General features: G+C 44.1%; 1 protein-coding gene across 1 annotated transcript; it reads right to left on the reverse strand.

Annotated features, from left to right (window-relative positions):
* Nucleotides 1-13,708: 13,708 nt before the first annotated feature.
* SC5D (sterol-C5-desaturase) lies at nucleotides 13,709-24,973 on the reverse strand. The gene is made up of 5 exons (XM_048513304.1): nucleotides 24,842-24,973; nucleotides 23,186-23,403; nucleotides 22,122-22,254; nucleotides 20,651-20,751; nucleotides 13,709-16,900 (listed from the first exon to the last, which is right to left on the reverse strand). Exons 2-5 carry the CDS (start codon nucleotides 23,393-23,395, stop codon nucleotides 16,448-16,450), a joined length of 897 nt encoding a protein of 298 aa, XP_048369261.1. The 5' UTR covers nucleotides 23,396-23,403; nucleotides 24,842-24,973; the 3' UTR covers nucleotides 13,709-16,447.
* Nucleotides 24,974-25,817: the final 844 nt, after the last annotated feature.

Consider the following 25,817-nt stretch of genomic DNA (forward strand, 5'->3'; position numbering starts at 1 on the left):
GGCAGTGTGGTCAGGTTTTAAATGTCTGCTTCTTTTTGGAAGCGGATGGTGCTCCACACATGCTCAGAAGCACTCTTCCATCAGCTCTTTAAAACAAAAAAAGTCAGGACAAAGGCACTCTATACATGCTTTCTATTCAACCCAGGAACCGTGGCTATTGTTCAGTTGAAAGTCCTTCAAAGGCACTTTACATAGGTTTCGGCGATGCGAATATGTGTTTAAAGGCAATCAATCCATTTCTCAGGAAAATGCACAGGAGCACACGGAGCGACTGTAGCTATAAGCCATCGATGCTCATTAAATACATCTTTTTAAAGTTATTAACTGCACCGGGGAGTGCAGACAAGATCATGCTTCCACCCTGGCTGGCCATGATAATATTTATTACTTCTTCAACAGCAGCATCCTACTAGGATCGGATCCAGAGAATATTGAATGTTTCTGTATCAAATCCAAGGGGAGGCTGAGGGGACATGCATCTCTGTCACCACCAGAGTGGGCAAAAGCTAATCAGACCAGAGCGCTTTGTGCTGCCGCCTTTCTGAATTCCAGTGTTTGGCTTGTTAGCGTAGACAGCCTTGATCCCAGTAGCCCGAATCGACAAAGGGTGGAGATTGGAGCATCTATTTATTCCACTTGGTGGCTGAGTATACCCCCGAGGGATATTCAGGTAATAGGGACGGGCCACATTAAGAATTCCTTGAGCACGGCTCCTCCGTCAAAGTCATGTCCTCTGGCCACTGTCTGCACATTTTGTCGAGTGCCGATCCCCAGATGGATGTAAAGTCACGCCAGACGTTCAACTGCCACGGGAAAGCAGGAGGGGGTGGCATTTCTAGGTTTGTTCCTGTGTCCTCTATGCTCCAGGCTGATCTTGTGGAGGAGGGAGAGCACTTATTCATCTTCTTCCTTGGTATCATTGTGTTTTTGTTTCCAAGCACAGTAGTGACTTAGGATGGTCGACACACTAGATCTAAGATACCTTTCAAGAGCCAAAAGGGACTTTGTTTACTGGGAAAATGTGTGACTAATTCCAAGGAAGTTACTATTACGGTATATCTGTTTCCAGTATAAGATCTAAGTGCAATCATGCGGTCTTTGGTGGATGTTAATTTAGCATGTTTCCGCATTTGAAAAAAGTCCAGATTCTCTTGTAGCATTTAGGAGTCTTATTTAAGCACCGCCTTCTTCAACACCATTATTTTCTCCACTATAAGACATAGAATTTTGATAAAAGTGCATTTATATTGCCTTGGATAGCTATCAGCAACACTTTAGTTTTTATACAGTTGTGCCTGCCATTTTCTTTCCCGTTCAGTGGGCTCCGTACTGCTGTGGGGGAAATTACTATAGAGGAATCCAAAGATAGCCAAGACATGTAGGGAGAAAGTCAGAAAAGCTAAAGCTCACAATGAGCTCAGACTTGCAAGAGATGTTAAAAACAATAAAAGGGGCTTTTTTGGTTATGTTCGTAGCACAAGGGGAAAAAAAGGATATGATAGGGTCACTGCATGGAGAAGATGCGAAATTCTAACAGGGGACAGAGAAAAGGCAGAACTACTCAACACCTTCTTTGCTTCGTTTTTTTCCCAAAAGAAAAACAGTGCTCAACTAGGGGGAAATGGATCAGAAGATACAGTAGGGGAAATTCAGGGCAGAATAAATAAAGAGCTACTACAGGAATACCTAAATACTTTAAATGAATTCAAATCTCCAGGGCCTGATGAACTGCATCCCGGGGTATTAAAAGAACTGGCAGAAGTAATCTTAGAACCACTTGCTATAATCTTTGAGAAATCCTGGAGAACAGGAGAAGTCCCAGCGGACTGGAGGAGAGCTAGTGTTGTCCCCATCTTCAAAAAGGGGAAAAAAGGACCCAAACAACTACTGCCTAGTCAGCCTGACATCAATACCAGGAAACGTATTGTCGAAGGCTTTCACGGCCGGAATCACTTGGGTGCTGTGTGGTTTCCGGGCGGAATCACTTGGGTGCTGTGTGGTTTCACGGCCATACAGCCCGGAAACCACACAGCACCCAAATACCAGGAAACGTTCTAGAGCAGATCATTAAGGAAATAGTCTGTAAGCACTTGGAAGGGAATAATGTGATCACCGGAAATCAATATGGGTTTCTCAAAAACAAGTCATGCCAGACTAATGTTATCTCTTCTTTTGATAGAGTGACAAACTTGGTAGATGAAGGAAGCATACCTTGATTTTAGTAAGGCCTTTGACAAGGTGTCCCATGATATTCTTGCAAGTAAGTCAGAAAGATGTTGATTAGACAATGCAACTGTTAGATAGATTTGTAATTGGCTGACTAAGTGAACACAAAGAGTTCTCATTTTATCCCGGAGAAAAGTGAGTAGCTGAGTGCACACAGGGTTTTGTCCTGGGCCCAGTGCTATTCAATATTTTTTTAATCAATGACTTGGATAATGAAATAGAGGGCATGTTAATCAAATTTGCAGATGATACCAAATTATGAGTGGTAGCTAAAACCCTGGAGGATAGGAGTAGGATTCAAAATGATCTGGACAGATTAGAGAGTTGGCCCAAAACTAACAAAATTAATGTCAACAGAGATTCTGCACTTAGGCAGAAAAAACGAAATGCACAATATAAGATGGGTGACACCTGGCTTGACAACACTATATGCAAAAGGGAACTGGGAGTCTTAGCAGACTACAAAATGAACATGAGTCAGTAGTGTGATATGGCAGCCAAGAAAGCCAGTGCAATTCTGGGATGCATCAATAAGAGTATAGTGTCTAGATCAAGGGAAATAATTGTACCACTCTAGTCTGCATTGGTCAGACCTCACCTAGAGTACTGTGTTCAGTTCTGGGCACTGCAATTTAAGAAGGACAAGCTGGAACGTGTCCAGAGGAGGGCAATCAAAATGGTAAAAGGTCTGGAGTTCATGCCCTATGAAGAGAGAGTTAGGGAGCTGGGGATGTTGAGTCTGGAGAAACGAACGTTAAGGAGGGACATGATAGCTATGTTTAAATATTTGAAGGGATGTCATGTAGAAGAGGGAGCAAGCTTGTTTTCTGCTGACTCAGAGACTAGGACCAGGAGTAATGGGTTCAAGGTGTAGGAAAAGAAATTCCAACTAAACGTTAGGAATAATTTACTATGAGGCTGTTCAACAGTGGAATTCACTACCTCGAAGAGTGGTGGGGTCTCCTTTGGAGGTTTTTAAACAGAGGCTGGATGATCATATGTCAGGAGTGCTTTGATTGTGTGTTTCTGCATAGCAGGGGGTTGGACTGGATGACCCTGGTGGTCTCGTTCAACTCTATGATTCTGTAAGCATGTACTTTTGATTTCAGTTTACTCTCTTGTTCAGAGCTGTCTCTGTCAGCATCTGAGCTCTGATTATGAGTTGCATCTACATTAAACAAAATCTGCCCTAATTCTGAGTGCTTTGGGGAAGAAATTACATTTAATAGATGACCTGGGGGACAAATTAAGGTGCCTGGCAGGGTGCAGTCTAAATGTCATGGCAGGAGAGGAAAAGGGAAGAGGTTTTTATTATTCTTTTTATATGGAAGCAGGATGCTAATAGAATTCGAATTTAAAAAATAATGGATCCAAATCATATTTATTACCCTGCACAGATGTTCTGCTCTGAAGAAATTATAAAAGAATATTGTTTTCTTCTCATGTAAGAGGTTTTGGTTTTTTAATTCACTCTTTCCTTAATGGGCATAAAAGAATCAACAATTCACATGCAATGTAGCAGGGGAAATTAATAAGTGCCTGTCTCATCCTCTCTGTTAAATTAGCAAAGCTAAGATTAGAAAGGTAGGGGGCAAATTACAGAGCTCCCCCCATCAGTGGTGGTCCCTGGTCCCAGAGATGTCCAGCTAGCCTCGACCAGGGCCAGCATTTTTTCGGCCCTGATCTCAGCCTGCTGGACAGCCCTGCCAAATGAGATCAGGGCATTGTGGGGTCTTACACAACTTCACAGGGCCTGTAAGGTGAAGCTGTTCCACCAGGCATGTGATTGAGGCAGCCAAAATACCATCTGGCCTTCCCTTTCCCCCCTTCCCCCCTGTTCCATTCCCCTTTTCCTCCCCTCCTTTTTGTTCACTTTTTCCCCTTCTTTCCTGTACCCCTTTTTTGGCATTCCCTTTTGCCTTCTGTCCATCTCTATATTGTGGTGACATGCCCCTATAGGATAGTTATTCATTCATTCATTCATTCATTCATTCATTCATTCATTCATTCATTCATTCATTCATTCATTCATTCATTCATTCATTCATTCATTCGACTTATAGGCCACCTCATCCCCAAAGGGCTTCTTGGACCAAATTGATTGGATTGTCAGAATTTTGAATAATTTTAAATGCTTATTATTTATCTGTATTTTACATGTAATTTATTAACCTGATGTTAGCTGCCCCGAGCCTGCAAGGAAAGGGGTGGCCTATTAAGTCCAATAAATCGAATCGAATTAATAATAATTCATAATGTGTAGGACCTGATAGGCAGAGGGAAGAGAGAGCCTAATCTTTTCCCCATCATAAATCTCTCTGCTGCTCACCCACCAGAGTTGCAGATGCATGGGTATTCTAACAAATGCCCAAGTAGAATGGACAGTCCACCTGGACTTAGAGGGATGACATAATATCCCTTCCAAATAGTGTTGCCATCTAGTCCACAATCCTGCCTCTCATGGTGGCCAACCAGTTACTCTGGAGGATCAACAGGGCATAGAAGCAGAGACCTTCCCCTGATAAGAACATAACAATAGTCCTGATGGATGAGACTATGAGGATCCATTGAGACCAGCATCCTCTCACACAGTATCCGACCAGCTTCTCTGCAGGTCCAACAACAGAGCATAGAGGCCAAGACCTTCCCCTGAGGTTGTCTTCAGGGACCAGTATTCACTGCCTCTGAATGTGGAGCTAGCAGCCACTGATGGTCCTCTCCTCCACAAATCTGTCTAATTCTTGTCAAAGTCATCTGTGACTATGGCCATTACTACATCCTTTGTTTATCGGTTGGTTGGTTGACTTTATGCCATTTTTGCAGAAGCCGAAAAATATTATTAGAAAAATGCATCACGAGGAAAATTCAGCTCAGGGCAACTGAAAATGGTACAAAAATCAGGAATTTGGACAAGGGAGATGCAAATGTGGTGTAGTGGTTAAGAGCAGGTGCACTCTAATCTGGAGAACTGGGTTTGATTCCCCACACTGCCACTTGAGCTGTGGAGGCTTATTTGGGGAACCAGATTAGCTTGTGCACTCCAACTCGTGCCAGCTGGGTGACCTTGGGCTAGTCATAGTTCTTTGGGAGCTCTCTCAGCCCCACCCACCTTGCAAGATGTATGTTGGGGGAGAGGGAGGGAAAGGAGACTGTAAGCCCCTTTGAGTCTCCTTACAGGACAGAAAGGGGGGATATAAATCCGAACTCCTACTCCTTCCTGGAGTTCAACCATCAGAAGACATTTGCTGTCATCCCTAACTCAAACCTACGTACTCATTCCAGCAATGTGTTTTTTCACACTTATACATTGGAGAGCTCAGTTAAGCCAATACTTGGGAGAGAGGAAGGCTTTCCAAGAGGAAGTTTTTTGTTCGTTTGTTTGTTAAAGAAAAAATAGGGCTTAATTTATTCCATCCAAAGTATCTCATTCCTCCTTGGCCCTTTGACCTGGCTATTGATCCCAAGTTAATCTGCAAACAGCCATCCAAGTTCCATACACGTGCTGGGAGACCATCAGGAGTCTTGCGAAGAGACAGGTTCCATAAAGACATGAGGTCACCGGCAGGGCACGGTAAATAAACTAGCGGCGGCTTCTCCCAGCAGCAAATTACCCTTTTACTGCAATGCAGCCCTTCCGAATGTTGTATTTTTCTTGAAATGGAGAAAATGATAGGCTGGAACACATAATAAATATCTACCGCTGTTTTGTAACAGGCACTCCACTTATGGAGTACATTTTGCAAAAGGTCAGGCACAATCCTTCGGGAGGAAAAGGCGGAGGGGAAAAGATGAAGTGATCTTCGGCTTCACGAGGTGGTTCTTTAAACAAGGCGGCAGGACCAACCTTGAAAAATCAGTAACAATTCAAGTGGAAACCGGAGGCAATATTGCTCCAGGAGGTTTGCAGCAATGGACTTCTTTCCAGCCTCCCGGCGGGGTCTGGAGATTTGGCATCACAACTGGTCTCCAGACCTTAGAGATGTCCCCTTGGAAGATGCCGCAGCTTTGGAGGATGGATCCAATAGCATTATACCCTGCTGAGGTGCTTCCGTTCCCCAAAGCCCACCTTTCCAAGGCTGGGCCCCAAATCTCCAGGGATTTCCAAACCTGAACCTGGAAACCTCCTTGTGAGGGGAGGTACATCTGCATTCTAGCCAAGGTCAGAAGTAGATATTTCTGTGACCCGGACAAGGTGTTTAAAACCGCACACACATCCACACACTAACGTCTGAACAAAAATGACAACTGGACCACACTGCGTTCTCCTTCTGTTGTACTTGTGAATCTGAGATATCCAGTCAATCATAGTATTGCAAATAAGACAACCAGAAGAAGGTGCAAGAGGGAAACAGAACACGTCTGATTTCCCCCACATTCAATCAAAAGCTAAAATGGCACTTGACGCATTATATGCAAAATGATCCTTTGTGCATTATGCGTCAATGCACATTTTTCACAGACTAGGAGGATGACATGCCCGGCAAATGGAACCATGTTCTCTCAGAGAGAAGGATCTCAGGCAAACTGGTAGCTCAGCTACACTTATTTTGCAGGGTTGTTGTGAGGGTATATTGCCCTGGGCTCTACGGGTGAGATACTAATATGATGAAGACTGCACAGTAATTCTTAAACGAGAACTAAATAATAAAAGGCTTTAAGGTACCAGGAACGCGATTGTCTCTGTCATAAATGGAGACTGTCCAGATGTTGACGAAGACGTAGAGGCCTAGGTAGGTCACCTTGTGCAGCAGGAAAAGGAACGGGTGGATGTGGTAAGGGACGCTCTGAAGGAAGCCATCCACAGGGTAGAAGATGTGGCTCGCAAAAGGTGTCGGGACCTTCCACACATGGTGGGGCTTTTATTTATTTTATTTATTTACTTCCTTAAGCTTTTATACCGCCCCATCCCTGAGGGGCTCTGGGCGGTGTACAACATAGGAATAACAATGTAGGATAATTAAAACATTTTAAAAGCAGCGATAAAACCATAAAACTATTTCTAATAGATATACCATAAACCCAATAAAGTAAATGGCGTTCAACAGTCTATTTTAAAAGCTCCCTCCCCTCCCATAAAGGGGAGGCGTGGCGTCCAGCATTCTGATTATAAGTTCCCTCCCCCCCCACAAAAGGGAGGAATGGCGAGTCTCATGGCAGTTGGCCCAGATGGCAAGCTGGGCCCAGATGTTTCTGTGGCCAAAGAAGGGGGCACCATCAGCGGATGGATCCTCCGAAGGCCCAGTGGAACAGCTCTGTCTTACAGGCCCTGCGGAACTCACTAAGGTCCCGCAGGGCCCGGACAGTTGGAGGAAGAGCGTTCCACCAGGCCGGGGCCACAGCCGTAAAGGCCCTGGCCCGTGTGGAGGCCAAAGCGCCACATATCGCCGAGGGGCTAGGGACCACCAGTAAATTGGCCTCAACTGATCGAAGAGGCTGTGTAGGGACGTATGGGGTGATGCGGTCCAGAAGAGACGAGGGTCCCAGGCCGCGTAAGGCCTTAAAGGTCAACACCAGCACCTTGAAGATGATCCGGAACTCTACTGGGAGCCAGTGCAGCTGACGCAATATGGGCTGGATATGTGCCCAGGTGGCGCTACCTGCAAGCAAACGCACCGCTGCATGCTGAACCAGTTTTAGTCTCCGAATGTTGTAAATGCTGAGAGAAGACAGAATCTATTAGTGGCCTGAACTAACATGGAAATGGAACCAAGATTTTCCTTTAAGGTCTTCCTTGCTGGGATCTCTGGCAAACATACAGATACAGGCAGATACAGGCCAGGGGGCTGGCATACCTGAAGACAATGTTTGCAGTTAAGAGGCAAAAAGCCCAAAGTCCAGGTTCAGTCCCCGGCATCTCCCATTAAAAACAACCAGGCTATAAGGGGTGTGAAAGGCCTCCACCTAGTGGCCAGAATGTAAGTGACAGTGGACATGGGTCCGGCCATCAATAAACAAGTCAATTAAAGGAGACAAGCCAGTACTATAAATCAATAAAAAGAAGCCAAGTCCATTGTTAAAAGCCAGGGCATAAAAGGGCATAAAAGCCCATAAAACAAACACAGTGGTCTAGAGTGATATTAACAAAACACTCCTTAGATTTGAGGCAGACCACAACACTACTAAAAAGAAAACCCTTATTTAAAAAAACAGAAGGAAGAGAAATGTTCTGGCCTGGCCAGTCTAAGGAAAAGTCAGGGAGCTAGTTAGGTAAGCTTTCTGACAGTAAGGGCTGTTCAACAGTGGAATGCACTACCTCGGAGTGTGGTGTATATAGCGATGTAGTAATAACAGAGTGTTGGCTTTTGCAAAGGAACAGCACAAACATCGCTTTCTGGCTCCAGCCTCCTCCCCTGCTCTGCTTCTGCCCTCCCCGATGATCGGGGGGGGGGGCATTTTTACAACTTTTTTTCAGACAAGGTTCTATTTTAAAAACAAGCCTCTCTTATAGCCACAGCAGCAGCAAAGGAGTGAGTGGAAGTGTGTGTGTGTGTGTGTATCTAGGAGAAGGAGAAAAGAGAATATCAATGAGATATGTGCCTTTAAGGCTGTTGATAAAGAGGCTTAAGAGAAGCAGCAAAAAAAGAGGCTGGTTGAGACTTCTGCAGGGCAGGCACTGGGCTGCCTTGTCTGTAAACAGAGAAATGAGAGGAGAGCCCTCTGCAAGCCCACTGTGAAGAAAAGTGTTCCAAGGTAAATGTTCCCTGTATAATTGGCTTATGTTTTATGGAGTGTTTTGCCATTGCCTTTCCCAGTTATCTATACTTTATCCCCAGCAAGCTGGATACCCATTTTGCTGACCTTGGAAGAATGAAAGGTTGAGTCAACCTCGAGTCAGTTACCTGAAACCAATTTTTGTCGGGATCGAACTCAGCTCACGAGCAGAGCTTTGACTGCAGTACTGCAGCTCACCACTCTGCACCGCAGGTCTCCTAGCCAATTAGCCTCTGGTTAACTTGGCTGCATGATGAACAGAAACAGGATTGAAAGAAAGTAATAGAATTTTGCTGCCATTGCTACGGATGTCATTTTAATTCAGTTACAGGGAAATTAGAGTGACCGCTTGCTGCTTGCATGCCTGTGCAAAGTTATAGCAATTATGGCTAGGTGCAATTAATTTATTTTAAAAAAGCAATTTCAAGGAAGCATCAGTTTTTCAGCCACAGCAGGGAGAGTTGTGTTTCTTTCCACTGACTCGTCCTCTTGCAGGAGTCAAGGGGTCATCCGGACCACATTGGGGTATTAATCGCATAGGTCTAGAGCTACCAGGAATGCTAGCCTTTAGGTGGAACCTTGCCCCCCCCCCAAATTACATTTCATCCCCAGACCACAGAAATCAGTTCCCTTGGAGAAAATGGATGATTTGTAGGATAGGGAGGTGACCCTACATCCTTTGCACACGGGACACAGATTTTCCCACCAAAGACTGAGCTGCCTTTGGTAATATGTAATGGTCTTAGGGCTTCGACTGAGATGATTACAATGTCCCACCCTGCGGCAGATATTTCTCTGGCTTTTAGCTCAGCTCCAGGAACTCCTGGAAAGATGTAGAATGTATCTTTATTTGAAAACAATGCCCACACACACGCATCTGAGAATTACGTTAAGTCCAACAAATAAAAATATTTATCAGATAACAAAGATCTTCACACCTGCAATGGTTACTGGCAGATATTTGAATATTCCTCATGAAGAAAGACTTCGCTGTTGCCACCTTAAGGAACCTAAAACTATTGTGTACATCCTTTTGTGTTGTCCGCTACATACTCAGCTGTGTGGATTTATCCCCTTTGGCAAACTCCAACAAGATTGGAGGACTGAAGTATTAAATTGCTTTTAGCGAATAATAATCCTGAGGTTATTGCAAAAGTAGCGGAATTTTTAGCAATTGTGTTTTCAAACTGAGATTTTCAGGATAAGTGTGCTGTTAATTAATTAATTAATTGTATGGTGATACAATTATTTTATCCTTTTTTTTGAATGCCAATAAAGGTTTTGATTGATGATGGAGATAACAAGGATAGTATCTGGAGATTCCCACCCCCACCCCCCAAAAAATGGTAAACTTACTAATGCAGTCCACTAGAAACAATGCTCAGTTCTTTTCACAGGCTTGAGAGTGTCGTTAAGCTTTTGTTTGTCTGTTTAATACTTTTCATGTGAGAGGATTTTTTGTTTTGTTTGTTGGCACTATATTTTCATGAACCCATTAGTTGTTTCTGCTTAGCGCTTTCCAGAACTACTGGGTTCTTGAAGGCTGGTATCCTTAATTCAGTACTCTGTGCCTTTCTTCGGTTAGAAACCAAATTTACAGTTTCACTCCTAAGGTAACCTTTGCGGGTCTCAAATACAACAGTGCTCACAGGCAGGATACCCAAAAACCTTTGAATCAAATTTACCTATGGCATTGCACCCCATGAAGGTCCCTGTCTTCCCCAGGCTTCCAACCCCAAATCTCCAAGAGTTTACCAACCTGGAGTTGGTAACCCTACAACATGCCCCCCCCCCCCCCCCCCCCCCGGTTCCCCACTGGTGATAGGGAGAGGGATCTGGCAACTTTAGGAGGCGCCACCTCTGTGATCATCACATGTGGCTTTTTGTTTGTGAAACCAATTCCTCATTGGCTGTATTTTCCCAGATTGAAATACAGTCCAGCAATTTGTAGTTTTTAGCAGGTTGGGACTGTGTTGTTTTTCATTCCGATTCCCAAGAAAACAGAATGCCCTTCTGTTTTTCCGATCTATTGTTTGGAAAACGCCACAAGTTCACAATAGACTCAAGAGCTCCCTCTTGTGCTCAACTTGCATCTGATTCAGTTGTGCACATTTAAAGGCTTCCTTTTTATGCATCCAAGCCACCTATTAAGATAAACAAACAGGGCCTTGCAGGGCCTTAACGACAGACATATTGAAGCAGAAGCTTCAATAGATCTGCCTGCCCGGCTTTCAGGTGCTCCAAAACTACCTTCAAATTTTGTTTCAACGGACCAGCTACCCCACTGGCCTTTGTGTGCATTAGGATAGACAAGTAGGCATGAAATGTACTATTTAACATCTGTTTTGCAGCGTGTTGTGTGAAGAAAAGCAATGAACAGGTTTCCCCAACGAACTGTATTCTGTGGCCATTATACCTGGGATATAAAGTAGGATACTCAAAAACCTTAGATATAAAGTAGGAGACAGGTAGGATCTTCCTTGGAACCTCACAGGGATGCTGGCGGCTCCTCCATCCCATAATAGACCACCCATTCCTATTGTCGTTTTACAAGTAATTATACTTTCTATCAGCTTGTTTCCCACTGTGTTTGTGTCACAGGTATTAGTCCGCAGGGACGTGTGTTGCTGTTTGTACAGTGCTCAGTATAATTTTGAGAATGCAATCAACCGTAATTGCAATATTCTTTAAAGAGAGAAAACAGCACAGTTAAGGTAGCGTTCCAGAAAATGAGGTACAAATAGGGATATCGGATGAACAAAAGAGGCAGGGAGAGAGGAACAGAATGTATGGCATATTAGGTCTTCTGAAAATTACCAGCCGTCTTGTCAGCAAGTATTCTTTTAAAAAATGTGGTTAATTATAAAACAGAAAGGTTTTTTTTTTAAAAAAAACTTGGCATGGTTCATGATATAAAGCGGTCTTAGAAATTAACATGATGGATGCCCTGACCTTAAGTTGTGCACATTTAAATACTCTCTTTTTAATGCTAGCAGTTTTATTTTGTAGGGGGAGGGAAAAGATTAATTTAACTGCTGCAGAGCAAAGGGAAATGCTTGCTTCTGAGAGAGAGAGCAATAAATCTTCAAAGCTCTGCGCAAACCAGAATTCGATCCCACATATGGGCTGGTGCTTTGGGATTATATAATTAAAGCTGAGATCCTGTGAATGCTTAATTGAGAGTAAGCCCCATCAAACACAGTAGGATTTATTTCCAAGTAAACAGGCAGAGGATCTGGCTGGATACAAGCTCCAGACTCATCTGACGTTATGAAGTAGCTTCCAAAATTCAGTCAGCTTTCATAGACATGGCAACTTGTCTCCTCATTCAGGAAGCAAATTTTGTAAAGTACCTGTGACTAGCTGCTACAGATGATACAACTACCTTCCAGATTAAGCAAAGCCTATTTTGTGTTGTTTTCTTGAGAACAGTGATGCCAAATATGGTACTCGGATCTTGGGGCACCATGATGCTCCTGGATACATACCTTAGTGCCTGCTTTTAAGTGGGGGGGGGGGGGTAAAATCCAAAAGGTGCCTTAACTCATGAATTAAGGTATTTGTACCCCTTCTTAACTTCATGGCTCAAGATTGCTTACAATTCCAAAAACTGGAAAGCATACAAAATATTGCAAACCCCCCCCCCTTTAAAAGCCCTCACAAATAAAAGCCTTACAACCCAGCCTAAAAATTTCTCATGCCCCCCTCACCTCTTCAGGGAGCCTGAAGAGAGTATTTTACTGAGCACTAGCGTGGTGTAGTGGTTAAGAGCAGGTGAATTCTAATCTGGAGAACCGAGTTTGATTCCCCACTCCTCCACCTGAGTGGCAGAGGCTTATCTGGTGAACCAGATGTGTTTCCAAACTCCTACATGCCTGCTGGGTGACCTTGGGCTAGTCACAGTTCTCTTGGAACTCTCTGAGCCCCACCCACCTCACAAGGTATCTGTTGTGGGGAGAGGAAGGGAATGGAGCTTGTAAGTCACCTGGAGTCTCCCTACAGGAGAGAAAGGTGGGGTATAAATCCAAACTCTTCTTCTTCTAATAGAGGCCTGTGGTTCAGTGGCAGACCATCTGCTTGGGACGCAGAAGATCCCTGATTCAGTCCCCAGAATCTCCAGCTAAAAGGGTCAGGTGATGTGCAAGACCTCTACCTGAGATCTTAGAAAGCTGCTGCCAGTCTGAGCAGACAATATGGACCTGAATGGGCCAAAGGTCTGACAAAGTAGAAGGCAGCTTCATATGTTCAAATATGCTAGCACAGCTGTTCTATTGACATCCGGTAGGAATCCACCAGAAGATTCATAGAGACAGTGCCTCCTGACAATAGAGTCAGAGTACACATGATGCAGCCGTCTTTCTTAAACTAAGCTGGTAAGTGGCTGGAGCAGAGACCTCCTAGGAGTCTCCCGGATGCCATCTGGAATTGCATCAGGGAACAAAGACGGGATATAAATATATGCACATCTTGTGACCCATCAAGTCAACACAGCCCATCAGGACTCAATAAACCCCTGCCTCCTGGACTGCATAACAAAGAAACCTTCAAACACTTGGTAAGATTGTGATCATCTTGATGGGTGTGGTGCACAGGAGCAGCACAGGGTTGTGCCCCCCCCCCCCCCCCAAATCTGTTTCCTAGAGAGGCACATCTTTTTGGATTAGCCCTCAAATTCCTACTCCAGCGACCTTAGCCTGGTATTCTGCAACCACAGCTTTCATATTCTCATCCGAGTTGGAAGTCCACTCCTACAAAACCACTCCACAGCCAATTGACCTGAAAGTTCAACTTTTTATTACTTTTCACCAGAAAAAGGTATTAAAAAATTAATACAAGCGAATGATCAACAACTTCATCTACGTCCCTTCAGGAGCCTTTTAAAGAAAATTTTCACACAAATGCAATTCCTTCTTTTCTCGGTCGTGCTCAGTAGCCGTAATGCTCAGGAAGCAAAATCACCATCTGACTGAGGAACCAGGCCTTGGAAGAACTTGACACTGAAGACACTCAAATAGGCACACGGTTCTCATTAGAACCCCCGATCATCTCAGTGGACTAGAATTATTCATGATTTTATCAGCACCAGTGATTATATGAAGGGGGGACCTACCTAACTTACAAAACAGCGAACTTCAAACCCCTTCCCTACCCCCACAAAAGTCGATGGTGGAGGGCAAAATGAGTAATGTCAATATTATAGTGCTGGCAGGCTGTGGGGAGGGGGACAATGGCAAATACTTTGCAACTCAGTTGGCAAGGCTTTTCTGCTGCTACTGCAAGAAACCACTTCTGTTTTCTGAAAATTTTACAGGAGCTGCCCATGCATTTTTGTACTTCTGTGCCCAATGAGGGCTAGCAGCTCTTGCTGCTGTTTAACACAAGCTGAAATCCATCCCAAGTGTAGACATGCTACTCAAGAATCTGACGCAAAACAAGTGTGATCATATATCATCATTCTTACAGCCCTCCCCCACACCCCAACATTTCCTCTGAGTGGAGGGGATGGCTATGCTAGCAGGGGCTGATGGGATTTGTAGTCCATGAACATCTGGAGAGCGCAGGTTGCAGACCCCTGCCCTAGAAAGTGAAGAATCCTCGCTGCAATTACCTCGTGTTTGAGAGAGGCTGCCTAAGGGAAAACCCAAGGAAACTTACTGAACCATCAGCAAGAATCAGCAAAGGTGTCTTCAGTAGATTCTCAGATGGCTATGCTCCCGCCTTGCAGTTCCTTCGAGAGTGAGAGCTGGGCTTACCCTCAAAAGCCACAATGGATATTTTTGCATCTTTATTGACAGTGTTTCCAAGGAAATCACATCTATGTTACTAACTGAAATGACCAAACTACCATACTAACAAGGGCAGCATCAAACATTCACAGCTTCACAAAGAGATACACTCTTCCTTCTTGGTGATCACAGGCAATTTTAAAATATAAGGTTAGCAGCACTCATGCATTGAGCTTCTGAAAGCATTTTTTGGAGAAAGGCAGTTTTTAAATCCTGATTAAGCAAGTAAACATCTTTCAGAAGACAATTATAAAAGGCAAAAAAATTATTATTTTGCTCCATATCTGGAATGTTATGGAGTGGACCATACTATATTAATAAAAGCACAGCATTCTCAAAAGGGTACATGCTGAATCTTTTTTTCCCCCTGAAGTTTGACTTCAAAATCTCTGTGCTAAAAATTGAAAAAGCAGCAGCAGTTTTTTTTAAAAAAAAAATCAGAGAGCCAAGGAAACCACTTAGAATACCCGCTGGCTGCAATTTGCCAGTAAATGCTTCTACGTATGCCCCAATGAAACTAATTCATGGATGCACTGCCTACAATAGATATGACACAGTAAAAGCTCCACACTGCGGCCGACTGTTCAAAACAATTACGTGCATTCCTTTTAACTTTTTAAAAATGTTAAATTCGGTTGGCAAAAAGTTTTTTTTTCCCGTTCTTCCCTCCCCACAAACCAGAGATGATCATTCTTCATCTGAAGCAAAACACGAGGCTTCCTTGGTGGAACAGACACAGGTATCCTACGGAAAGGCAAAGAAGTCAGCCCTTCCAGCACAATTCCCCACAGAACACTGACAACAGCATTTTTGAAGACATAGTAAAAGACATCTTTTCTTTAAAAAAATTGGGTTCCTACATTGTGCAGCTTTTGGTTGAGAAGATTAAAAATCCCCAGCAAGGGTTTATTCTGCAGAAGTCAGGCCCGAAACACGTCACGCAAACTATCATCCTCCAGGCACCTGACATTTACAAAAAGGGTTTTTTCAGGGGTTTTTTTTTTAGAGAACAGCTTTCTATGACAATAACCTACAAAATAATTACAGCTTTTTCTTGGCTTTCTATAAAACTATTCTTTGTCTTTTTCTTGGCCTCAACAGATGGGCACTTTTGGAAAACCGTCTGCTGCAGGCTTCACACTGGAAATCTAATGGCACGAGCCATTCTCATTACCTCTTTATTTCCCCCTTCCATTATCCAAGTATCCCTTTAGTAAATCCAAAAGCAGTTGTGTGTTAACTGCAGAGTCCTGACTGGTAGCATCTTCAATTCACGGCTGGTGTTACAACTGAGCTACTTCTAAGAATGGGCTCTGGGGCTGATGTGACACTTTGACATCACGCGAAGAAGACTGGGAAGCTGAAATAGGCATTCCTGTCTCATTCTTGTGGCGAGGGCAGAACTCACTGGCCCTGTTTTGGCTCCTGTGAATCTAGGAAGAAACAGGGCGTGCCCATAAGGAACATGCTGTCACCATTAGCATAGATAACCTTTACAGCTCAGAAACCACACAACACCCCAACCATTACAGTATTCTATTAACACTGAAGGCATCTCAGCAACTTATGCTTTACCAATCATAGCCCACTGCACAAGGTTTTGGGTGGGAAGATTCCATCTCTTGGTGAAATGTACAGTACCCAAATCCTCCCAGCGTAATATGAGGGGTCACTTCTACTTCAATGCAGTTCTTTTAAAACAAAGGCTTATTTAGCGTTTCTACCTATTTGTTTTTAAGACTGTCTCCATTTTGCACTTTCTCATGTCCGCAACCATTTCCCATGTTGCTTGATTCACTTTCTTTCAGCTTTTTCACACAATCGTGTGGCCCTGTCCCTTCAAAAGCGGACGGGTTTTTGAACGAGCCTCCAATTTTATCCCAGAGTGTGAAATACTGGCCATAGTTGTAATCAAAGTATAAGTGGTGATCGGTGTGATGGGCGGCCCCATTGATGATCTCCTTTAAGGCACCAGGAACGCGATAGTTTCCGTCATGAATAGAGACCGTCCAGATGTTGACGAAGATGTAGAGGCCTAGGTAGGTCACCTTGTGCAGCGGGAAGAGGAATGGGTAGATGTGGTAAGGGACGCTCTGAAGGAAGCCATCCAAAGGGTGGAAAGCGTGGCTCGCAAAAGGTGTCGGCACTTTCCACGTATGGTGAGGCTTGTGTAAATGCTGTGGGAGAAGACAGAATCTATTAGTGGCCTGGACTAACATGGAACTGGAACCAAGATTTTCCTTTCAGGTCTTCCTTGATGGGATCTCTGGCCAACATGCTTGGTCACCACAGCAAATAAAAGTCAATCTCAGACAACTAGACAGGAAAGCTGAAGTGAGCTAGAACACAGACTATGTTTTTATACCTTACTTCTCTGTATCTGAAGGAATCTCAAAGTGGCTTACAATCAAATTCCCTTACTCTTCCCCACCACAGGCACCTTGTGAGGCAGGCGGGGTTTCGAGAGTTCTGAGAGAACAGTGACTGGGCCAAGGTCAATCAGCAGACTTCATGGAGGAATCAAATGTGGTTCTTCAGAATAGAGAATGCCACTCTTAACCGCTTCACTATGCTGGCTCTTGTGGGGTCTTTTTCATTTTTCCTTCTAGTCATAAAATACTACCAACTAATGGCCGTAACTAGAAGGTATTTATTTCAGCCACATACAAAAAAACAATTTATAATACTGGGACACACATTTTTGGCATGGTCCCTTTTAAAATACTATACAGATCTTCAGATCTGACCTCAAAAAGAATGGCATGGAGTTTGGAAAAGGTATAGAAATGGGAAAATAAAATGAACATCGGGCTGCAGGGCCTTGGCTACACAGAAGGCCTGGAATATTTGGGGGCTTTTTTAGTTTAGAAAAACAAAAAATAAAGGACAGGTAAGAGAAGGAGATATGATAGAGGTTTTAACTAAAGGAAACATGACAGAACTTTTAACTTTTTAAAAGCTGTTTTATGGTTTGCTTCCAGTTGCTGGATAAAAATGCTGCTTTCTGGATATGTTTCTGATTTAAAATTTTGTTTGTTTCCAGCAGCACTGCAGAGGCCCCGAATTACCTGATTCAGAAAACAACTTTATGGAGCTCTCAATATGTCATTGCAGTGTTGTGGCATTTCCTCCCCCAAGATTCTGAGATTCTGTTTGTGCATAGTTAGCATTCAGCAGAACTGGAACCCAGAGCTGGCCGCTTGGCAGACATATGCGCAAATGTCCTTTAATTCTAAGTCTTCATTCTTGATGATGCTCTCAAAAGCACTGTGAATTACACTACTAGATCACCTACCCAAGCAGCTTTCAATTTGGTCGCTACCTTTGAGTAATTTCTCCTTGCAAATATTTTACATGCTTTCTTGTCCTGCATCCAAATCCAGAACCTTCCCTGTTCCCAGCTAAGTTTATCTTGGAAGGGGATGACAGAATTCTGGAAGGTACACTTGGTGAGGGATAATGCATTAAAACACATTGCATAAATTGTTGGCACAAATCTTGAGTCACGAGACAACTCTCAAAGTTTTTGGCTAAGGCACTCAGCCAGAAACCATGTATTGCCAAGTCAATTTCAAATCAACCTTTCTTAACCGCTTAAGAAAGCGGTTTTTAACTGCTGCACATAGTTACTCTGATGCAACATTCTTTGTACCTGATCCCAACCCTAGCAGCACAACCAGGCTGTTTCTCCCAATGTGCTAGTCCTGTTACTTTCCCTGCAAGCTGGCCAAGAATGCAAAGTGAGAAACCCCTGAAGACCAGACAAAAATTCTCAAGGTTCCAACCTCATAGTATACATAAGTATCAAATTCTACTCTCTTCTACTCAACCTCCTGCTACAAGTTGCCTTGTGTAAATTACCTAACTTTTGAACAGAGTTCTTCACCCAAATGCAATGGATGCTCTAAAGGCCTCTCTGTATCACTGCTCACAGTCACTGGACTTATTTGTTATGTGAGAGGGAAGCGCCATGAGGAAGCTGCCCTTGGAGCCAACGTGGTGTAGTGGTCAAGAGCAGGTGGATTCTAATCTGGAGAACCAGGTTTGATTCCCCACTCCTCCATCTGAGTGGCAGAGGCTTATCTGGTGAACCAGATGTGTTTCCGCACTCCTACATTCCTGCTGGGTGACCTTTGGCTAGTCACAGTTCGTCGTAATTCTCTCAGCCCCACCTAAATCCCAAAGTGTCTGTTGTGAGGAGAGGAAGGGAAAGGAGCTTGTAAGCAACCTTGAGTCTTTGTTAGCTGGATGTAGGATTTTTTAAAATCACAGCCAGCTTTGCTGGAACAGACCAAAGGTCCATCCAGCTTACAATCCCACTGCCACCAACTGTCAATCAGAGCCCTTTAAACACAGCAAGCAAATGAGGGCCTTCCCCTGGACTTTGTACCTGATTGTCTGGTTATCTACAGGTACACAGCACCAGCACATTCAACCCCATCTGTTTCTGGAGCCAGGGTATGCTCTGCAGTGGCTGACCTTGTTTCTCCAGGATCAGGGACAGTGGGTAGCACTTGGAGAGAAGTATTCCTAAAGGTGCCCCTTGGTTTGCAGGGTGCCCCAAGGGGCAGGCCTCTCTGCAATATTATTTAAGATCTACATGCTACCCCTGGTGCAGCTAGTATGGAGCTTTGGGTGGTTGTCATCAATATTCTGATGACACCCACTCTTTCTGCTGAGGGAGAGCCAGCCGGCTACCACCTCCAACATTTTGGCTGAGTCTCTGGAGGCCGTGGTGGAATGATTAAAAAAGAGCAGATTGAAACAATTCATCAAATACAATCCTGTGGCTTTGACGAGGGGACTGGAGAGGGAGGTACAACTGCCAAAATTAGACAGAGTGACTCTGACACCTTCTTCCCCTGTCAAAAGCCTGGGTGTGATCTTGGGGTCCTCCTTTCTATGGAAGCCCAGGTCACACAAGCAGATAGGATAGCCTTTTTTCACCTACACCAGGCCAGGCAGCTGACTCCTTACCTGCCTTGCTGAGAATTTGCCACAGTAGTCCATACAAAGTCACCTCCAGACTGGGCTACTGTTAACTTGCTCTACATGAGCCTACCATTGAGTCCGCTCCAGAAATTGCAACTGGTCTAGAATGCAGCAGTGAGAGTTCTCACCTGGACACTGGTGAGAGCACATATCCATCCTATGCCATGCACTATCAGTTGAATTCCAGGTCACGTTCAAGGCTTTCTTGTTAACCTTTAAGGCCATAAACGGACTGGGATCTTTGTATCTGCGGGATCGTATCACCTTATATTGCCACTGGAGGGAATTTAGTTCCTCTGGTGCTAACCTTCTGGTAGTCCCTGGTCCCAAAGAGATCCAGCTAACCTCAACTAGAGTCAGGGCATTTTCAGCCCTGGCTCCAGCCTGGTGGAACTCTCTATCAGCTAATACCAGGGCTCTGTGGGACCTCAACCACTTCCACCAGGCCTGTAAAACAGAGATGTTCCACCAGGCCTTTGGTTGAAGCTGAGACAGCTGTTCCATCTGGCTGGCTCCCCAATGTACCCCTCCCCTCTTTCCTCCACAAACAGTGTATTAGTTATAGAGGATGGGAGAGAGGACAAAAAATTCAGGTTCACCTGGTTTTTAGGATAATTTTAGCCTAATTTAGACTAACTTCTGATGTGAAAAAGCATTACTGCCAGCTTAAGAAACTGAAATTTTCTCATTTTAGGCGCTTGCTATGCTTTATGTAAATTTGTATTGTGTTTTATTATGTATGCGAGCCACCCTGAGCTCAGCTTGGCTGGGAAAGGGTGGCAGAGCGAGCCTAATAAATAACTAAAAGTCCTTATTTGGAGATCTCTCTACCTGGATTGCATCCTCTGGGTTGGAATATTCATGAGTGTTTCAGTACTGCACTACGTGAATCATTCTCTAAGCTTATCACACCATCTGGCCATATATAATCATACCTTGTATACAAGTTTATGATGGAGAAATCGGTGAATCCAGTAAATGCACATGTCAGTGAAGAAAAGAAAAGACAGCATGCTGAAGATAACACCAAACCAGCCTATAAGAGAAACAAAAGGGAGAGGCTTCAGAATGTAATTGTACAAAAAGATCGGACTCATGAAAAGAAGAACCCAAAGTTTTATGGACAGCTTCCAAAAAACCTGTGATGTTTGAATTTTACTGTTTATTGATACGCTGATAGAGATATTGTGCCAGTGTATGTAACGACTGCATGGTTTATGGTATTTTATGTGACTGTGAAGGCCTGTGGCTTATAATAAATTACACTACTACAATTTCTGGATAGCTCCTGCTTAGCTTGTATGTTTCCAATCAAAATGTAACACAACAATGTGTAAGAAAAACCAAGGTTTTCTTTTTTCCCAATCCACCCTTCTTTTCAGCACTTTCAGAAACAATTGTGATGAAGAGCAGCCAGTGAGTAAGTGAATTTGCTTTAAGTGCTCTCTTCTAGACTTCAAATTTTATAGTTTTATTGATAAAGCACAGAAACAAAGGGCCACAGATATTTGAGAAAGGTCTATAAACCAGTGAAAAAGCATAGAATATAACATGTTAACTAGTTGATTAGCAACTGTATTTTCCATTTATCTAGTATTCTGTGCTTATATATCTGTTCCTCTGAGAGGTGGACCTAGGCTTCTCACAAGACACAGCTACGACCAAATCTGCATGGTTTATGGCCTTCCTGCTAATGTGGAACTTTCCCTCCTGAGCCAATCACAACTGTGTGTGTACAGAAGTTCAAAAGTCTCCCCCCCCCCCCCCCCCCCCCCCCGCACGCCCCCCGCCCCACTAAAATGACAGGCAATACGAGAAGATGCACAACGCAGAAAGGAGTTGTCCCCCACCCCCCGCCCCCCACACCCCCCCCCCCCCCCACCCCCCCCCCCCCCCACCCCCCCCCACCCCCGCCCCCCCCCCCCCCCGCCCCCCCCCCCCCCATCCCCAAACTTAATGGTGTGTAATTTGCTTTCCATGATTATCATGGTCCCCCCCCCCCCCCCCCCCCGATGACTGTTAACCAATCATCTGGAAGTAGAGATGACAGGCTTAAGGACTCATCCCCAAACTTAATGGTGTGTAATTTGCATGCCATTAGCATCATGGTCCCCAATATGAGAATCAAAGTCAGTAACAAGATGTCCAAAAAGTGGTATCTCTACAGCGATTCTATTCCTTTATTCCATCATCAATAAGTATAAAGTGCCCTCTCCCTTCAAGGGAATGGAGGTGGATGTTTTATTGCAATCAAGGCAGGACAAGCTGTTTTGTAATACAAATCTACCTTTAATCTTGCTTCACTTTATCACATGTGCTGACTAGAGTTGCTTGAAGAAAGGGTATGATATAACTGAGAGAAGAAAGAGGCTGGAGAATAGCCAGTGTGCCAGATAGTTCTCTTACCATAAGGAGAGTCTTCGATGTTATCATACAGTCTGCTGTAGCCTCTCACTTCAGCAAAGAAGATAGCAACAGTGGGAACACTGATCAACGGTAATGATTTCATACTGTATTTTATCTCGCGTGCCACTTGATTCTGCAGATGAAAACAGAAATTCCTTACCACACTCTGCACTTTTAGCCTTCAAAGTACTTCACATCCATTATCACAGTAATTGGCTGTTTTTACATCTCTTAAGGCAAGACTGTAGATATATGTGTCTTTATAACTATTCAGTTCATGTAAGTTTTATTTTTCTGGTCCATGGACAGAGTAAATGATTATCATAGCAACCCTGTATTCTAGGCTAGTAAAATCACCCCCATGTTACAGACAGGGTCTGTGGCAAGTGTTGCAGCTAGCCAAAGGCCATCTACGAAACTCATGATGAAGGCCAAATGTGCTGTGTCTCAGCTCAGTCTCGTAGGTATTACACCACGGCACCTTTAAAGTGTGTTTATTTTAAAATCAGTAATTCCAACATTTCTTTGATACAAAAAGACAACCAGATCATAGTTCTTAAAGCAAGATTGCCAAACACTTGTCAGGGATGCTTTAAGTTGATCTTGCATTGAACAGGGGGTTGGATTAGTTGGCCTGTATGGCCTCTTACAACTGATTATGGAAAGTCATGGTTTAGTTCCCCCAGAATGGCAATGCTGGTCAGGATCCAAAGATCCTGCTCCTACACAAATAGTGAAGCAGCTAAGAGATAACTCTAGCGCCAACTCTCCCTTCTCCCACCTGCTCATGAAAATCAAGCATCCTTCCAGTGCAGCATTTGGCTCAGCACAAGAAGCTGTAGCTGAAAGCCTATCCACGTGCAAAAGTTTTCCAGGTGTGCACACAGGATTGGAAGTGAAGAAGCACTGGTAGAATTCTAAATCGGAGCAATCCTTATCTTTCTCTGCAAAACTGACTCTGCCTAACAGTTTCTGGTCTTCATCCAACAAGGAGCCTTAAGGTCAAATAACAGGCTCGAAATATCAGAGTAGGAGGGAGCTTTAGCTGCAGGCATGCTACCCACCTCTAAAAACTGGGGGTGTTTCTTCAGAGAATGATCAAATATGAAGTAGTAGCTGAGAGTGTCAAACAGAAAATAAATGACAAGTCCGCCAAGGTTTGTCACAATGAAGAGGGTGATTAGCTGCCGGAAAGGATCCTCTTCTGGCCATGTCGCAGGATAAACATATGGTGTCAAAACAGAGCTGTCAGCGTAGTTCAGAACAAGATCCATTGTTGCATCTGCAGAAGATATACAAAGAAGAGAAACAAAGATTATAGAACCATAAAATGAATGAACAAATCACTTGTGGCATAAATATCATGGACCAGACACCATATGGAGTGTTCACTTCAGTACACAGGTATATATAAAGGTGCAAAATTCAAACAGAACAATAGCAGGGAGACAGGAGTGGTTTAATTATAAAATAAGAAGCTTAAGCAATCCAAGAGGCGGGTGTATTTGCGCTACTCAGTGATAACAAGATCTGTTAAAAAGAGTTAATGGGGAGGAACCATTCCCCAACAGAAGAATCACCTAATTTGGAAGAATTTAGTTTCAACTGGGTAGTCAAGTTGGTCTACAGCAGAAGGCTAAGATTTAAGTCCAGCAGAACCTTAAAGACCAATAAGATTTCCAGGGTGTAAGCTTGCATCTAATAAGGAAAGCTTTGACTCTTACACCATACGAATCTTGATGGACTTTAAAGTGCTAGTGGACTAGAATCTTACTCCTAAGTTGAAAGAAGTTTAAATGGGAGAAAGACTTCAAAAGTGGACTATAAATTTTGAAGTAAATACATTATTTACGTATTATGTAAATTCATTAATAGCAACCTTTGATCAGTGAATTGACAAAAGAGGCTGTGGACTTTTCTGATTGTAACGAACTTAAAAAATCAAGCTGAATTGTGAAAGGACAGTCAAACTTTTATCCTTGCCATACAGCACGTACAAGCTTTACTCATGCACTCTTTCACACAAACTCAGTAGCCTTCAAAGGCTTTCATGGCTGAATTCAACTGGTTGTTGTGGGTTTTCTGGGCTGTGTGGCCATAGTCTGGTAGATTTTGTCCCTAACATTTCACCTGCATCTGTGGCTGGCATCTTCAGAGGTGTATCACAGAGAGAAGTGTGTTATACACTGTGTCCAGTATCACAGAGAGAAGTGTGTCCAGTATCACAAATATCTCTGTGATACTGGACACACATGTCTCTCTGATACTGAACACAGTGTATAACACACTTCTCTCTGTGATACACCTCTGAAGATGCCAGCCACAGACGCAGGCGAAACGTTAGGAACAAGATCTACCAGACTACGGCCACACAGCCCAGAAAACGCACAACAATCAGCAGCCTTTCTCCAGTTTTGAGAGGGCCAGGAATTAAATAAAAGTTTGTTTGGAAAAATACATTTAAATAGGTCACCTAGTCTGTTTCCTTGCTAACAAACACAATGGCATAATAAACAAAATGGTAATTAAACAAAATAAACATAAGCATTATGGTACAAATCATAGCGAGAGATTGCAACAGTAGATAAAGGGGAAGGGGGCATGCTTAGCGTCTGCCTGTGCGGACGCGAAGGAGAGCTGTGGCCCTCCGGCCGCTTTGCATTCTGGGAAGTCTGCCTGACCGCCTGGTTTTACCCTTCTCCGAGTCCCCCGCTCCTTACCTGAGGCCAGGTATCCCTGCCAACTACAGACCGCTCGCTCTTCGCCTTCTCCCCAACCTGTCCGAAGTCGCTAAGAAGAAAAGACGAAGTGATGGACACTTCTCTCCTCCAATCACCGACGAGAAGGGGGGGCCTGCAAGCCCGAAACCGTAGCCTGATGAGACGTCAGCACCAAGGACAGGAGTCGCGCGACGCTGGCCTGTTGCCTGACGTAACGGACTCGAGGAATGTGATTGGCGGGGGTCGAGAAGAGGCGGGGTTCGGTCGGACCAGAGGGCTCGAGCGTTTCGCGTTCTTGAGGTTCTGATTGGAGGAGAGGCGGGGGAAGGCGGAGTCGCGTGTTGCCAGAACAACGACGAGGGGCTTTAAATCCTGAGATAAAATAGGCGAGGAAGAAGGGGGCGTGTCGCCTCAGATAGAGTCCGTGGAGTCGATGCAGCTTTGCTCGTTCACACGTTGTTCACACGAGTCAATCAATCCAACCTGACATTTAATTAAAAAAATCTTGCCCATTTCCAAAGAGCTCCCCTCAAACGAACTATTGAAACAGCAGCTTCCAAGTATACAATCTCTGCATCCTAATCTTAGGGTCCTCCAACCTGTTGCCCTCCAGATGTTCAGGAACTACAGTTCCCATCAGCCCTGCCAATTGGCCATGCTGGCAGGGGCTGCTGGAATCGTAGTCCATGAACATTTGGAGAGTCATAGGTTGGAGACCCCTGTCTAAAGCATTCCTGTGTATGACCAGGAGGAAACCACTGGGTCTGAAAGAATTTCCAATTTCCTCCCACCTTCCACTGAAGAATACCTTGAGTATAAGGGAAAAAGCCTTTCTCCTGCCACCTCTCACTCTTTCGAGCTGCTGGCATCAGTTTTACACCAGCGTAAAGGGAATGGGCCTGGTCAGAGACACATGTGAACAGTTATGAAGGGATCTTCACAGAGAAAATAGTATCTCCACTGAGAAAAATTTGGG

The sequence above is a fragment of the Sphaerodactylus townsendi genome, linkage group LG12 (genome assembly GCF_021028975.2).
Source record: "Sphaerodactylus townsendi isolate TG3544 linkage group LG12, MPM_Stown_v2.3, whole genome shotgun sequence".
NCBI lineage: Eukaryota > Metazoa > Chordata > Lepidosauria > Squamata > Sphaerodactylidae > Sphaerodactylus > Sphaerodactylus townsendi.

Bases quoted from the DNA above. Each gene is read 5' to 3' on its own strand.
- SC5D (XM_048513304.1), bottom strand. From the start codon at position 23,395: ATGGATCTTGTTCTGAACTACGCTGACAGCTCTGTTTTGACACCATAT. The intron at 22,255-23,185 runs GTGGGTAGCATG...TTTCATCTGCAG, and splicing joins AACACCCCCAGTTTTTAGAG to AATCAAGTGGCACGCGAGAT. The intron at 16,901-20,650 runs GTATGATTATAT...CTTCTCCCACAG, and splicing joins ATCATAAACTTGTATACAAG to CATTTACACAAGCCTCACCA.